At 35.7% G+C, this 16,803-nt stretch overlaps 1 protein-coding gene across 1 annotated transcript in view; it reads right to left on the bottom strand.

Moving 5' to 3' along the window:
* LOC124614041 (integrin alpha-4-like) overlaps positions 1–16,803 on the bottom strand; it is a 560,480-nt gene that overhangs the window by 132,508 nt on the left and 411,169 nt on the right. The window contains exon 17 of the mRNA XM_047142871.1: positions 14,328–14,491. Within this exon, the coding sequence (XP_046998827.1) occupies positions 14,328–14,491 (164 nt within the window). The remainder of the gene's footprint in view (positions 1–14,327; positions 14,492–16,803) is intronic.

Below are 16,803 nucleotides of genomic sequence, written 5' to 3'. Positions count from 1 at the left end.
TAGTTCTAATTTTCATTAGTATTGAAGCAAGTGAATGTCAATAAAGGCTGCTAGCACTACCATGGGTAAACTAGATCTGAAATGAGTTAGTTATAAAGTGTATATAAATTTATAAAATTGTCATAAATAAAGATTAGATTGGATTAGATTTACTTTCATTCCAATTGATCCGTAGTGAGGAGGTCCTCCAGGATGTGGAACATGTCAGAAAAACAACAATACATGACAAATATTTAAACTAAAACAAATAAGCTAATGTACCATTCCACAGGCCCAAGTGGAATGATCGTCATTTTTTAATGAACACTAAGAGTCATTTTACAAATACTATTGCACTGAATTTAAAATAAAAAAGTTTTATATTTATTTATAAGGTAAGAAACATGTAATACAACTACTGTAATACTTATTTACAATGAACACATTACTGCACTGAAATGGTGCAGAAGTTAGATTATACTTACACACACACACACACACACACACACACACACACACACACACACACACACACACACACACAAATTTTCAGTGAACACATTACTGCACTGAAATTGTGCAGAAGTTATGTTGTACTTATATACAAATCAGTTGGTTTTCCTCAGAAATTCATCAATGGAGTAGAAGGAGTTGGCCACCAATAAATCCTTTAGGCTTCTCTTAAACTGAATTTCATTGGTTGTTAAGCTTTTTATGGCTGCTGGCAAGTTATTGAAAATGTGTGTTCCTGAATAATGCACACCTTTTTGTACAAGACTAAGTGACTTTAAATCCTTGTGAAGATTATTCTTATTTCTAGTATTGATTCCATGAATTGAGCTGTTGGTTTGAAAAAGTGATATATTTTTAATGACAAATTTCATTAAGGAATAAATATATTGGGAAGCTGTAGTTAGTATCCCTAGTTCCCTAAACAGGCTTCTGCAGGATGTTCTTGAGTTCACACCACATATAATTCTTACTGCACGTTTTTGTGCCCGGAAAACTTTAGCTTGGCCTGATGAATTACCCCAGAAAATAATCCCATATGACATTATGGAATGAAAGTAAGCATAGTATGCCAGCTTTTTCATTTTTATATCCCCTATGTCTGACAAAATTCGCATTGCAAACAGAGATTTGTTAAGACGCTTCAGCAGTTCTGTGGTGTGCTCCTCCCAGTTGAATTTATTATCAAGCTGTAATCCCAAGAATTTAACACCGTCCACTTCTTCTATCTTCTTGTCATCATATGTTAGACATATACTCTTGGGACACCCCTTACAAGTTCTGAACTGCATGTAGTGTGTTTTTTCAAAGTTTAGTGACAAAGAATTGGCTAGGAACCAGTGATTAATGTCTACAAATATTTTATTGGCTGATCTTTCTAAGACTACACTTGATTTGCTATTTATTGCAATGTTTGTATCATCAGCAAACAAAACAAACTTGGCATCTGGTAATGTTACTGATGAAAGGTCATTGATATACACAAGAAAAAGTAAGGGCCCCAAAATGGAACCTTGTGGGACCCCACATGTAATTAGTTCCCAGTTGGATGATGCCTGATAGCTTGATACATGTCTCTTTCCTAATAACACCCTTTGTTTCCTGCCAGAGATATAAGATTTGAACCATTTTGCAGCATTTCCTGTTACACTATAATATTCTAGTTTACTTAAAAGGATATTGTGATTTACACAGTCAAATGCCTTTGACAGATCACAAAATATACCAGTTGCCTGCAATTTTTTGTCTAATGAATTAAGTACATTTTCACTGTAAGTGTAGATAGCCTTCTCAATATCAGAACCTTTTAGAAATCCAAACTGTGACTTTGACAGTATGTTATTTGAGATAAGATGGTTATAAAGACGACTGTACATTACTTTTTCGAAAATTTTTGAGAATGCTGGCAACAGTGAAATTGGACGGAAATTTGATGCTATTTCTTTATCTCCCTTCTTAAACAGTGGCTTAACTTCAGCATATTTCAGCCATTCGGGAAATATTCCACTGATAAACGACTGGTTACACAGATAGCTTAATATGTTACTTAGCTCAGAATCACATTCTTTAATTAACTTTGTTGATATTTCATCATACCCACTAGATGTTTTTGATTTTAAAGATTTTATGATGGACATTATTTCTGTTGGGGTAGTGAGGGTCAAATTCATATTATGGAAGTTACTTGAAATGTCTGGTCTAAGGTAATCCATAGCAGCATCTACCGAACCTGACAACCCCATCTTTTCAGTAACAGTTATAAAATGTTTGTTAAAAAGTTCTGCAACACTATACACATCTGTCACCAATGCATCATTTACTCTTAATGCTATTTGTTCCTCTTCATGTCTGGTTCTACCGGTCTCCTCCTTCACTATATCCCATATTGTCTTTATTTTGTTATCTGATATGACTATCTTTTCCTTGTAATATATTTGCTTTGACATCCGTATTACAGTCTTTAATATTTTGCAGTATTTCTTATAATGTGCTATAGCATCAACATTGGAAATGTTTCGGATTGACAGATACAGTTTTCTTTTTGTTTTACAAGATACCCCTATTCCTCGAGTAATCCATGGCTTCTTTGTAGACTTTGCTCTAACCTTGGTAAGTTTTGGGGGAAAGCAGTGTTCAAATAAGGTAAGCACTTTATTAGCAAAAATGTTATATTTTTCATTCATGCCATGAGCATTGTAAACATCAGTCCAGTGAATGTCTCTGAGGAGTGTCCTAAAATAATCAATTTTTGGCTTACTGATTACCCTCTTGAGCTCAGATTTAACAGATTTTATATCCTGTTCAGTATTAACATTTAACAGAAGGAACTGCATGTCATGGTCTGAGAGGCCATTGACTATTGGTTTTGTAATATAATTTTGTTCATTTGACTTTTCTATAAAGATATTATCAATGGCTGTTTGTGAGCATGTGGTTATCCTAGTGGGGAACTTTACTGTGGGAATTAAGTTGAATGATAGTGTTACTAACTCAAATAGGTTCTTATTGGGAGAGTCTTTAAGGAAATCTACATTGAAATCACCAGCAACCACTATTTCTTTGTTTTTGGTTGTTAAATGGGCCAGTACAGCTTCAAGGTGGTTTACAAACAGATTAAAGTTACCTGCAGGTGCTCGATATACACTTAATATTATGAAAGATTTTTTGTGAAAATCTAATTCTGTTGCACATGCTTCCATATGCTGTTCTAGGCAAAATTTATGAATGTCTATGTTCTTAAATTTATGACAGTTCCTGATGAATGTGGCAACTCCTCCTTTCTCCATTTCTGATCTACAATAGTGAGATGCTAACCTAAACCCTGTAACACTTAAAAGTTCTATACCAGTGGTCACATGATGTTCAGAGAGGCAGATTATGTCAGCTGGGTTTGAAGACTCTAATTCATCTATGCAGATAGTTAATTCATTAATTTTATTTCTCAGTCCTCAAATATTTTGATGCAATAAAGATAGCTGACATTTCACATTGACTGACTTAAAATTGGATGGAGTTAAAATATCTGCTGACAGTTGAATATTCTTAATCAATGGCTGTTTATGTTGATGTAATAAGCTGGAATTATGTTTTTTGATTTCTTTCTCAAACTGAAGGTTTGTCTCAGTTCTAACCTCTCTTAAAATTTGTTTTCTTTCTGTCCTCCCTACCCTAAAAAAGGGTCTTTTCTGAATCCTATAACCACTGGTATTTTACCACTCATGACAGTGCCTCCCCCCTTTAGCTTTCCTGCTATTTCCCCAGCCAATTTACCCTTCCCCTTCCTGTTGAGGTGAAGGCCATGCCTAGTATAATCCCACCTACTGACAGAATCAACATGAACCACACCAATGTGTGACCCCGCACCCGACATGAGCAGCCGTTCCAGCTCCAAATTAACTCTCTTGACAGAAGAGTTCAAATGAGGTCGGTCATGGCGCCCAAGAACAGATACAAACTCAACACTGGTATGCCTCGATGCTGATGCAATCTTCGCCAGGTCACACTCTATGCTGTACCCAGGATCTCTGTCAATACTGTTACCTGCCCCACCCACTATAACCACGGTGTCTTCCTTAGTGAAATCTTTGCAAAGTGATCCTAAATCCTCTGTCACCTGCTCCAGACCAGCACTAGGTTTAAAAAAATGGGTGACCTGGTATTCTGATCCTAGTTCATCCTGCAAGAGTTGGCCAACACCTCTTCCATGGGAACTACCTAACAACAACACTTTCTTTCTCTTTACTGATTTCCCTACATTCTTACTTTTCAATTTGCTGCTGAAAGTTTGTTGTGCCCTGTCTACACCTGTAACTGCTTGAGGCTCACCAGCTTCTAACTGAAGCAACAGGTCAAATCTATTTTCCACATTCACCATAAAGCTGTCAGACAAAGTTCTAGGCCTGTTCCTCCTGTTGCCTGTTGCCACTTCCCACCTCTCTTTACCCTTCTCCCTCCTTAACCTGTCAAGATCTCCCCTGGCCTTGTCTAACTCAGCCTGAAGGGCAGCAATTTTCCCCTCCTGTTCCAGTATCTTCCTATCTCTACTACAAATCCTACAAAACCACTGATGAGTCTCATTTACTTCCCCTATTCCCACGCCACTACAGTCACCCACATGGAAAAAACTACAGCACCCATCACACCAAAGCCCCGACCTAACAATTCTACGGCAAGTCAAGCACTTTTCACTCATGATAAACGTAATAATTTATTAAGAATAAGTCAGTTAAATTACAGATAAACACGAAAATATGGTTACACAAATTTGGCCTATACGCAACTGTGTGTAAACAAAAACAAAAGTGCAAAGTTTCTGAAACAACAAGTTAAACTTTACGCTACTTTCCGGAAATGCTAGTTAAATAATGAAGAGGTACGCTAAGTTAAATTGCTGGAGAGAGCAAGGAACAACTAAACGAAATTCTATAGATTTGCTGCAGCAGAACGTAAACAGAAAATACGACTGTACGGTCTTTTCGCGTTTTCTGCTGTATTACGTAATGAGAAATGAAACCTTTAATGGTACACTTAAACGGCACACTAATACACTTATTTACCACGTAATCAGTACTAATCTATGTGTTTTATAATCTAAAATAACTTATCTTTACGAGAACACCAAACCTCGCGCTAGTCGCTTGGCTGCAGGGCTGCCAACAAAGACCAGGGCCATTCAAATCTGTGAGAGAGGAGAGCTAATACATGTAAACATAAAGCATGGTGAAGCACATGGACGCTATTATAGCTCAGAACAAAGTGGCTTTCTGTCTTCAGTTCTGACAACAGTGTGGTATTATGATGTGGGAGACAGACCAGACACACTACTGCAATACTTAGGACATACTTTGTGCTATGTTTTTCCAGAACTTCAACATTTTGTGATATTGTTCTAATAAAAATATTTCAGTTCCTTATTAATTTTTGTATGTGAAGAAAAAATCTTTGCAACTTTTCTTATCAAGTGTCATGACCAATTCTTTAACGATTGTATGGTATTGTATTGTTATTGGTCCTGTAGTCTACAAAAGCAGCTTATGCCTAAGACACTGGAGAAGTCAGTTATATGTATACAGGTGAAAGCGATTTCTATGATACATATTTAAAATTAAAAACAATACAAGTCAAATTTAAAAATTTATACAAAGCAATTCATATTTTTAAATATCCTTCAGTGGAATAAAATCAGTAATGCTGTAAATATGACTTTAAAGATGTTAGCCTCAACATCATCATTTACATCTTGTGAAGTTTGTTGTAGATTTTAATTTCCATGTGGAAGGTGTGTTTTTAGTTTTATCTGATCATGAATACTGATTTTATTGCAGTCTTCTGTCCTTACTTATTACATTTACTTTAAAGAATGTAAGGGTTTCCAAAATGTAGATATATAGAAAGGAGAAACATCAGAGATCTTAATAGAACTTCACATAAATCACTAGGTTTGCGTCCAAACATGAATATAATGACCCTTTTTGGTGTATGAATGTGCTGACAGGTGCTTTATAGTTCCCTCAAAATGTGATCTTATATTAAAAGTGAGCATTAAAGTGGTCTTCATATATACTCTTCACTGTTTTCTCACTACAGCTACATTTTAGTGAGCAAAGAAGGTTGCAGGTCTTGCTCAATGGGACACTGAGACATTGTATGTGCTTACTCAAATTTAAATTCCTTTGAAGCCACAATCCCAAGAATTGGTTTCTGAAATGTCACCAAATAGATTATCATTGCTAGAGAGGAATGAGATGTTCATATCCTTGTTCAAGTCATTGTACAATTTTAGTGCAATTGTTTTCATACTATTTAATAAAGGCTGTTTATTCTGTGCTCAGAGATTAAATTATTTTGTGACACTGTTTACTGACTGCTGCAGTTTTTCCTTACTTTTCTATTTTAATGGAGCTTTAGTGTCATCTGCAAATTTTATCATTTCATGATCTCCGCTTAGAATGTTAATGTACGAAAGGAACATAAGTGTTCCTATTACTGATAGATGGAATTTTAATATTCTGTAAGATAGCTTTGCAAAGAATATTAAATTCGCATAACAAAAAGCACAATGTAATTAGGATGACATTGAAGAGCAAAACAATGAAAGAATATGAAATGAAAAAAATATTTAAGTAAAAATCAAACAATAGAAAATCCAGGATGCTTGCAATAATATCATGAAGAGGAAAGTTACTACTCACCATATAGCAGAGATGCTGAGTTCCAGATAGGCACAACAAAGAGACTGTCACAAATAAAGCTTTTGGCTATTAAGGCCTTTGTCAACAGTAGATGATAGACACACATGCACACACACATCCATGCAAATGCAAGTCACACACACAACTGCAATCTCAGGCAACTGAAACTGCAATGTGAGTGGCAGCACCAGTGGATGATGAGAGTGGTGACTGGGTGGGAGTAAGGAGGAATCTGGGGCAGGGAGGGGGAGGGATAATACAGTGGGTGTGGTGGACAGTGAAATGCTGCATGTTAGACGGATGGCTGTGGAGATGCGGGGATGGGGGGAGAAGTATTGGGAAAGGAGAAAAGTAAGACTGGGTGTGATAGTGGAATAAAGGCTTTCTAGTACTGAAACGGTAACAGGGAAGGAGCTGGGTGGGTGAAGACAGTGACTAACAAAAGTTTATACCATTAGGGTTATGGGAACATAGGATGTATTGCAGGGAAACTTCCCACCTCACCTACGCAGTTCTGAAAAGCTGGTGTTGATGGGAAGGATCCTTATGGCACAGGCAGTGAAGCAGTCATCATTTCATTGTTGATGGGAAGGATCCATATGGCACAGGCTGTGAAGTAGCCATCATTTCAATGAGTACTTCACTGCCTGTGCTGTATGGATCCTTCCCACCAACACCAGGTTTTCTGAATTGTGCACATGGGAACTTTCTCTGCAATACAGCTTACGTCCCCATAACCCTCCTGGCCTCAACATTTGTTAGTTACTCTCCTCACCCATCCAGCCCCTTCCCTGTTTCCATTCCAGCACTATACAGCTGTCATACCACCATCTCACCTAGTCTTTTTATCTCTCTCCTTTGTCGATACTTCCCCCCTCTCACCCCCTCCACCACCCCTCCATAGCCCTCAATCTAATCTGTAACACTTCACTGTCTGCCACATCCACCATACTATCCCTCTCCCTCCGCACCCCAGCCTCCTCCTTACCCTCACCCAGTCGCCATTCTCATTATGCACTGGTGCTGCTGCTCGCAGTGTCGTTTCAGTTGCTTGAGCTGAGATGGCAGTTGTGTGTGTGTGTGTGTGTGTGTGTGTGTGTGTGTGTGTGTGTGTGTGTGTGTGTGTGTGTGTGTGTGTGCCTGTTATCTATTGTTGACAAGGCCTTAATGGCTGAAAGCTTTGTTTGTGACAGTCTTTTTGCTGTGCCTATCTGCAACTCAGCATCTCCGGTATATAGTGAGTAGCAACTTTCCTTTTTGTAATATTATTATTTAAGTAACCACTTCCTAACAAATAAGACTGTCTTATGTTAACCCATATGATGAGGCAATTTTGGATGCTTATTGAATTTCCATGTGGAGGTCCATATTTCCCCCTGAAATGGTAATTTCTGGCGCAAACTATCATTTTAAAAAATACACATGCTTAGAAATTCTTTTTACATCTTTAGAAAAGATAGTATACATAGTTACAAAATATTTTAAGTGTGTTCAGAAAATATTTCACACATGTTTAGACATTCTGGAAATATGATTTCAATATCTCATAACTCTCTTCAGCAAGCTGCAGTTAAGTTTCACAGATGGTTAGTTGCTATATATAGTAACCAGGTTGGTGTGAAAATTCATAGTGTTTTTCCATTAGTGTAATAAACACAACAGACACTCATAACAGAGGCTTTAGTCACCAAGTATATATTCTCCTTCACTGTTTACAACTGAATGCCAATGCTGGGGTAATTTTTCAATTCAATGACTGAAGAAGTCATGTGGTTTTGAGGCAAAGAACTCATTGATCCATGATTGGAATGCATTTTCATACAGAAAGGAAGATACTTGAAGGTTGTCTGATAGAGAGCAAAAAAGGTGAAAAATCCATGGTCGCAAGGTCAGGTGAATAAGATGGGCGTGGAATGAGTTCCCATTGCAATGTATGTATGGTGTTTTTTGTCAGTCTACCACGATGTGAGCAGGTGTTACCACGGAGTTCCAGCACATCACACAGTCTTCCTGGTCATTGTTTTTAGATTCTGTCTACAAGATGTCTCAGTTGTTGACAATAATTTTCAGCAGTGGTGGTTACATCTTGGGGAAGCAGTTTGTTGTACACCACACCATTGCTGTTCCACCAGATGCATAACACTATCTTTTGTGAATGGGCACAGGTCTTTTTATGGGGAGTTCTTGCTTTGGTTTGGCTAGTCATTCCTTTCTTTTCCTTATATTTAGCATATGGGCACAAGTTATTATCTCCAGTAACAATACATGATAGGAATGGTTGGTATTGTTCACAAGCCAACTTATGATGAGCAAGCAGAGACGCACATATGGCCACCCACTGATTTTTGTGATTTTGGCTTAAAGCATGTGGTACCCATGCGCCCAATTTTTGAACCTTCCCCATTACATGCAGATGTCATATGAGGGTGAAATGTTCACAGTTCATCACATTTTCTAGCTCTCAAGTACATTGATGTGGATCATTGTGGAGTAATGCATTGAAATGATCTTCGTCAAACCTTGGAGATCTTCCTGAATGTGGAGAGTCACTATTATAAAATGATCCTCTTTAAAATGAGAAAACTATTGTCTTGCCATGCTCAGTCCAGTGGCATTGTCCCTATTCATGACACAAATATTTCTGGTTTCTTCTGCAGCTGTCACTCCTCTATTGAACTCAAACAGAAGAAGAAGTCAGAAATGGTCTGATAACTCCACTTGGCACTCCATTTTCTAGTGTTCACAGCTTCACTCATTACCTCCAAATGACAAAATGGCAATATGTAAACTGGAATAGCAACAATCAACTACAAATAAAAAATGACAACTGATAACTTAATCCACGGCTACTGGAATACCAACATGCAAAACAAAAATGCTAAGAACTTATACACAACCTCATATATTATAATTAATATAATTTTCTCTTTGTCCTCATTTATTAAGATATCCTTTCACTATGCACCATATACCATCAGAGGTAAAAGAAAAACCCCAATTCACAGCCCTTCAAAACCATGTACCAGTGTGTTTTATTCACTGGTGCTGAAGACAGAAGGCCTTACAATCATCCACAATTTGTATTATCAATTTTTTTTCTCTAATGTTGAGCTTAGTGTGTTAAATTTGCTAAAGGTCTTTCTGTATGACAGTTTTTCTGAACTTGTAGTGGTAATGACTTTTTCAAGATTTTGAGGGTAATAATTTTGCACCTTTGTGGAGCAGTAAGCCTCATTTTATAAGTCTGCAGCATTGTCTGATATTTCCCCAACATATGTACATACCTGTAATAGTGTACGACACATTATTGCAAGTGAGATATGTAGAAAAACTACATTTAGTTTCATTTTCAAAATTTAAATTAGTATAAGGAAGTTATGCTTGTCACTGTTTTCTCTTCTGGTACAATGATGAAAGTATTTGCATAATGATAACTAAGAATAATATACTGTTCCTGTCAAAATTTACACTTGTGTCTGATATTTCCCTATCTCATTGGTATGCCATATTTAATTAGATTATAACACGACAACTGTTCAGAAATAGATTTAAGATTGACTTTCATGTGTTTCACTCTCTCTGCTTGCTTATCTTTTCTCAGGCAGCAACTCATCCAACTATTGGACAGACCTGGAGCACCATACTTTTCAAGCTTTCACAGCAGAATCTTATGACACACCACATTAAAAGCTTTGGATAGGTCAATGAATACATCTGGTGATACCTGTTTCTTGTCTGTCAGGCTTAGTGTATAGTTTCTGCACTCATAAATGACAGCTGTTATTGACTTCTTATTTGTGAATCTATTTTGTTTATTACATAGGATTTTGCTCTTATTTACAGATTCCATAAGTTTATCATACATAACCTTTTACAATACTTTTGAAATGGGAAATGAAATTGTATTGGGCCTGTGGTTATTAAAATGATCTCTTCGATCCTTTTTATAAATTGGAAATATCTTAATAATTGTAATTCCCTAGCACAGAAGTTTTCAGTACATTAGGAAAACTGCCCATTTGAAGTAGTTCAACGTTCAAGAAAGTTCAGGCCACCGGTCTTATGATTGTTGGAGGGATACCATCAGTGCCTGCAGAGTTGCTGTTTTCTGGTCTTTAAATTAATTTTGTAATTTGATCTTGTGTGACAGTGCTGATGTACATTGACATGCTGCATGTGTTCATTTTATATTTGTGTACTGAGTATTTTTAATTATTTTATCACATTAAGGGGGTAGGACTTGGAGTAGGAGAGGTACTGCAGGACATTTTAATTTCCACTGTCTATATTTTTACAAATAAACTCATAAAACGTTGTTAGCATGACCAGAAAGGTTTCAGGATCAACATTCATAGCAGTGGAAGTTCAAAAACATAGCAAATAACTTTTTTTACATCTGAAATTTCATCATTTTTTTCACTTACTATTAGCTGCATTTGTTGGCATAGGTACACTTTTCTTCACAAGTAAGAGAGATTCATTGAATAATTTTGTATAGCATACAAACCATACTTACAGGTGTATGAAACTCTAGAATTTCCAACCCTATTAAAAACTGTAAAAATTGAGATATTAACTATAAACTTTCTAAACATAAAGTTTAAAATGTAACAGCTCATTCATATCTTCATAAATTAAATAAATTCTGCAGTTTCATACACCTGCTGTATGGTTTGTGTGCTGTGCAGAATTCATCAAAGAATCTCTCTTACTTATTAAGAAGAGTGTACCTATAACACAAATGCAGCCAATAGTAAGTGGAAAAATAATGAAATTTCACATGTAAAAAAATTTATTTTGTAATGTTTTTGAATTTCTATTACTATAGGTGTGAATTCTGAATCCTTCCTGGTCATGCTGACAAAGTTTTATGAATTTATTTGTAAAAGTATAGACAGTGGAAATTAAAATATCCTGTGGTGCCTCTCCTGCTCCAAGTTGGCCCATTTGACGTCCTACCCTCGTTAACTGCAATGCTAGTGGAGAAGTTGTTAAATTTGTTGGCACTTATAAGGGGTTTGCAATTACTTTTTCAAGCCTGTTGTGATAGTGTTATATTTTTATATGATTTGATGCTTCACAATTTTCTTTTCTTAAAACACTTCCCATGTCACTTACTTCATTTGATGAACTATAAATGTATTCATCATTATGTATTATTTTTGGTGCTCTTACTTTTCTTAATATTTTGGAATATGTTAAATGATTTACATGTAATTTAGGTGAACACTTACCATGGTACACCTTTTATGTATTTGTTTCTTCTCTTGGCATGAAACCCTTGGTCCCATGCTTTGTTCTAGTATCGCCAAAATACAGTTTGGAAATAATAGGTTAATACATCAATAAAGGTGTTATATTTTTCCTTTAGATCATTAAAATTATGAACCTGTGACCATTCTTCTTTGTTTAGTAAGCTTTTGAAGTAGTTTATATTATCCTGACTATAGCATCTACATATAGATTTAAAGATATGCCATTTCCAGTACTCCCTTTTACTTCAAGCTTAGTATTTGAGGTGGTTGTGACTCTTCAAGCTTTGAGGTGGTTATTAGAGACTGCATTGAAACTTTTTACAGAAGTTTTGAGTAAACTCGTCTTGACTAGAAAGTGATCTGAGACTGTTTTCTCAGGTAACAGCATGTGCTTCAGTCTTTAAATTGTAGGATGTAATATGGTTGAGAAGGGTCTCTCAGTTTCCACTTTTTGTAAGAAAATCAATGTTGAAGTGTCCACAAGTTATAAATCAAATTCTATTTTATTTACTTTGTTTATCAATAACTCCAATTTATTTAAATTGGTAAAGTGCAGCAATAATAAAGATGAACTTAATAACTTTTATGGCTGCAATTTCATTGTCCTTTTCAATATTTTTTTGAATTAAGCTAGGTAAGATAGTGAAAACCATTTTTTCTTTATGCAGTTCACTGCCTCACTCTGCTTGCTACAAATTCTGCACTAGTAAGAAGACAGAATGAATTTAGTTATTTCTGTGTTTTGATTTAATTCAGGATCAGTCCATTGATCAGAAAAGCATATTACTGAGATATCCTTTAACTCATCTATTAGTAATACATTAATTTAATATTATTATGCAGGGATTGTACATCATGGTGACAATTTTTATATAATTCTCAATCATGGTTGGGTTGTCCTGTGTCACATTTACAGCATCACATATCTTTAGTTTAACCTTCAATCACTGGTAGTGTTAGACTTTCTTTCTTCTTCCTTGTTTGAGTTCATGCACTGGTACATAGCTGTTTCACTTAGGATATTTTGAGACTGTAAATTAGCATACTGGAGCTATTTAAGAAAAATAGGTTTGTGAATCAAATTCGAATTCCTGGAGGGAAGACTACATTCTGTTCATGAAACATCATTGAGAAAACGTAGGAACCAGCATTTGAAGCTGATTGCAGAATGAGTTTACTGCCACTGATGTACATTTTTCCTAAGGACCACAAAGATAAGAGAAATCAGGGCTCATGGAGGGATATAGGTCAATTTTCCCTTTCTCTGTCTGCAAGTGTAATGCAAAAGAAAATGGCCAATAGTGGTAGAAGATAATCTCTGCCATGCACCATACAGTGGCTTTCGGAGTATAAATGCAGATATAGTTTCAGATTGTGCAATTATTTCACCTACGTCTGCCATAATTGCTGTATTCTGAGGAGTACCTAATGATTTTTTCTTACCTGTTTAGATGCATGCTGTGGTCATCAAACAACTCTAATAAGTTAATTGTACCTGGAACACATCCACAACTAAAGAGCTTGATTGAACTTCACAATTTATCAGCTGAGAGACGGTTGGTGATATGTTTTGGAAGTGCTAGTGAGTGATATTGGATTCAGCATACCAATGAGAGGATATTAATCAGTAGTTGCATAATAGTTATGTATGGACTTCGCTTAAATACAATCCAGTGCTACCTGATGATTGTGACTAACTTTGTAAAGCCAGCATACCAGATACTAATTGAATTGAATATTAATGAATACACCATTGAGTATTCACAACCCAAGGGGCCTGTTTATTGTTGCATATCAACTTTTGATATCTATTCCACATGTGTTACACATGTCATAACTACTTTTCATTTTAAAAATTTCTTGTAAGTTTGTGCAGTCACTCTTGAGATATGAGAAATGAGCAATGTATATTGTAGGATCAATAGTTGTTCAGAGGCTCTATCACTTTATACTACACCTACATAGGTGAAAGTGGAAGTCAACCTACAAGCTACACAATGTACTACCTATTTAAGTCAGATATATTTCTGATGAATTGGTTACTTTTTAAAAAGAATTAATATTTCTTTCTATTTTGTATACTTCATTATACTCATTTTGAGAATTTTTGTGAATGTATAATACTATGGGAATTTTATTGTATTTTAAAGTCTTAGTGTATGATATTGGTATCAGAGCATCTATATCTCACTATTTGTATATATGTATATGTGTGAATTAGCCTACAAACCTGAAAACTAATCATATATTTCATACTCTAATTATCAACCTTTTTCTGTAAGCAAGTAATATAATTATATCAGACAACATAAGAAATCAAAATTGAATAACTAATTTCATGTGTAATTTTAGTATAAAAACACAATTTTGAATAACTGAATTTAATACTCACCCAATTATATATATGTCTGCTGTAGCTTTCAGTTTTAAATCAAGTGAACATCTGTCAGAGGAGCCATTGTTCAAACTTGCCGTGGTCAGCCATGCATTGAATGTGACAGATAGCAAATCCTTCTCAACAAGATGAGACATATCAACCTCAACAATAAGTTCATCCTGCAGATGATAGAATTATTCCAATTACAGTAAGAAAAATATATGTCATGTGCAACATTAGCATTCAGTTCTACTTAACATGTGATGCAATTATGACCTAAATGGGCTCCATCTCACAAAACTTATTCATAAAAACTTTAAACATAGCAGGAAGTAGTACAGTTTGAAAAATAAGTATGTGAAGTAATAAAATTATATGCTAAGATTATAAATATAATGCCAAGTTAATCAGACAACGTAGATAGTCATAGAGTGAATTTGGAAAACTTGAAGTGATTTTATTCACACGTTCTTACATAAAGCATATTTATGTAGAACTCAATGTGAAAGGGGCTGTTTAGGAACATGTAACAAATCAAATTACATATAAAAAGATTAGAAAGTTTCTTTAACGAGAAAGTGATACTAATCTACTGAAACCTACTTTTTTTTAGGAAGGGTGTAAATAAACAGAAAACTACCAGACAAACAACAACTGCACTGGAAAAAAATGCTGCTTTCACACTTACACTAAGTGAGCAGCTCATTGTTTATTACCAATTGCTTTAAATTTACACATGTTGTCTGATAACTTTCAAATAATATAAGCTACCTATGTGGTATGACAATAGTGGCCTATTTACAGTGAGCATTGTTACAGTCTCGCTTCTAATGTGGATCTTCAATCACCCAACATAGTGTTACTGGTCATAAGAGGAATGGTTAAGAAAGTATTTCCCAAATTATTTTTCAACGCCAGACGTTATGTTTTGAAATTGTACTTAAAAAAATGCAACTTCTGATGCTAGCAGCAAATGAAACTAAGAAGCATATAAAAAGAATTGGAAACATTGTAGTAACAAAATTATGTGCTAAGATTACAAATATAATGCCAAGTTAATCAGACAGCATAGAAGGTCATAGAGTGAATCTGGAAAACTTGAAGTGATTTTATTCACACATTGTTACATAAAGCATATTTATGTAGAACTCAACATGAAAGGGCATTAGAAAATTTGTGGCAGCTGTGGACCTAAATGACATCATCACTGACTACCAAGTTTCTGGTGTAAAAATAGGAGAGAAAAGTGTAATAATTGATTTGTTTAATGGTTTGATCGATGCAACGAAATTTCACTTCCAAGCAACTCACAGATCACTGAATTTTTTACATTTTGTAACATTTGGCCTTTTTCTCTTCAAATTTTGTTGGTGTTAGTTGTCTGTGTACATGTGCTGAAACTTTGTTTACAGTAATGTTTAATGTTTCTGTGGTGTACTTCAGCTTGTTATTTATTCTGTCAACTTCTTGCTACATTAACAAGACATTATATGGCTTGTGAACTTGCATGGTTTTAGCTGTAGAAATACATTGTGGAGAATCCAAAGAAAGTGAGGTTATAGGGAAGACAAAAGATGTTTCACCTCAGAAAGGTTTGGCTGTGGTAGCACTTCTTGCTGAAAATCATTACACACAGCAGAAAATTGCTGTCAGAATGAGAATACTACAGAAAACTATAAGCAGAATCAAACTTTCAGTGCAGAAAGTTGGTGAATACAAGCCAGACAGGAAAGGAAAATGTGGACGTAAAAGAAAAATCAGTCTTAGAACAATGAGAAGACCTGCAATCACAGCAGCAATGATCCATAAACTTATTTCTACAGACATGAGGCATGAGCTGAAAGGTTTGAGTGTTGAAGTTTCACCTATAACAGAGGGCAGGAGGCTGTTTGAAAGTGGTTCAAAGGCATGCCGACCAAGAAAAAAACAGAAAATCACACCTGCCATGGAAACCAAAAGATTGCAGTGGGCTAAACAACTTCAGGAGTGGACAATTGAGGACTGTGCTAAGTATGTACAATGCTATGGTACATTAAGTCAGTCTTGTGCCTAAAGTTAGGAGTTCTGGCTTGAAATTATGATGTTTTATTGATACTGAAGACATGCACGTTTGAATTTTGAGACTGTTGAGGTCTCCTATGCTATTATTCCTAACTTTTCTAACTTGCAATTCTGTACACATGCTTCAGGTATGCTTCAGTGAGGAATCTATATTTACTGTGATCGAAGAAAGCAGCCAGTATGATCGTTGGAGACATGGGGAACAGTTCAAAGCTGAGTGTGTGCAGCAATGTGTGAAGCATCCAACTTCTGTTACTGACTGGAGTGGGATGTCCTTGAAAGATCCTGACAGATTACACCTTGTTGAAGGGACAATGAGGCAAGAACAGTCGAAAGAAATCCTTGAAAAGGAACATTTCCCCCAAATAAATGAGTGGTTTCCTAATAAAGATGCCATTTTTATGCATGGTGGGGCACATTGCCACAAAGC

The sequence above is a fragment of the Schistocerca americana genome, chromosome 4, assembly GCF_021461395.2.
Source record: "Schistocerca americana isolate TAMUIC-IGC-003095 chromosome 4, iqSchAmer2.1, whole genome shotgun sequence".
Lineage (NCBI taxonomy): Eukaryota > Metazoa > Arthropoda > Insecta > Orthoptera > Acrididae > Schistocerca > Schistocerca americana.
This window is presented reverse-complemented; position numbering and strand designations above follow the sequence as displayed.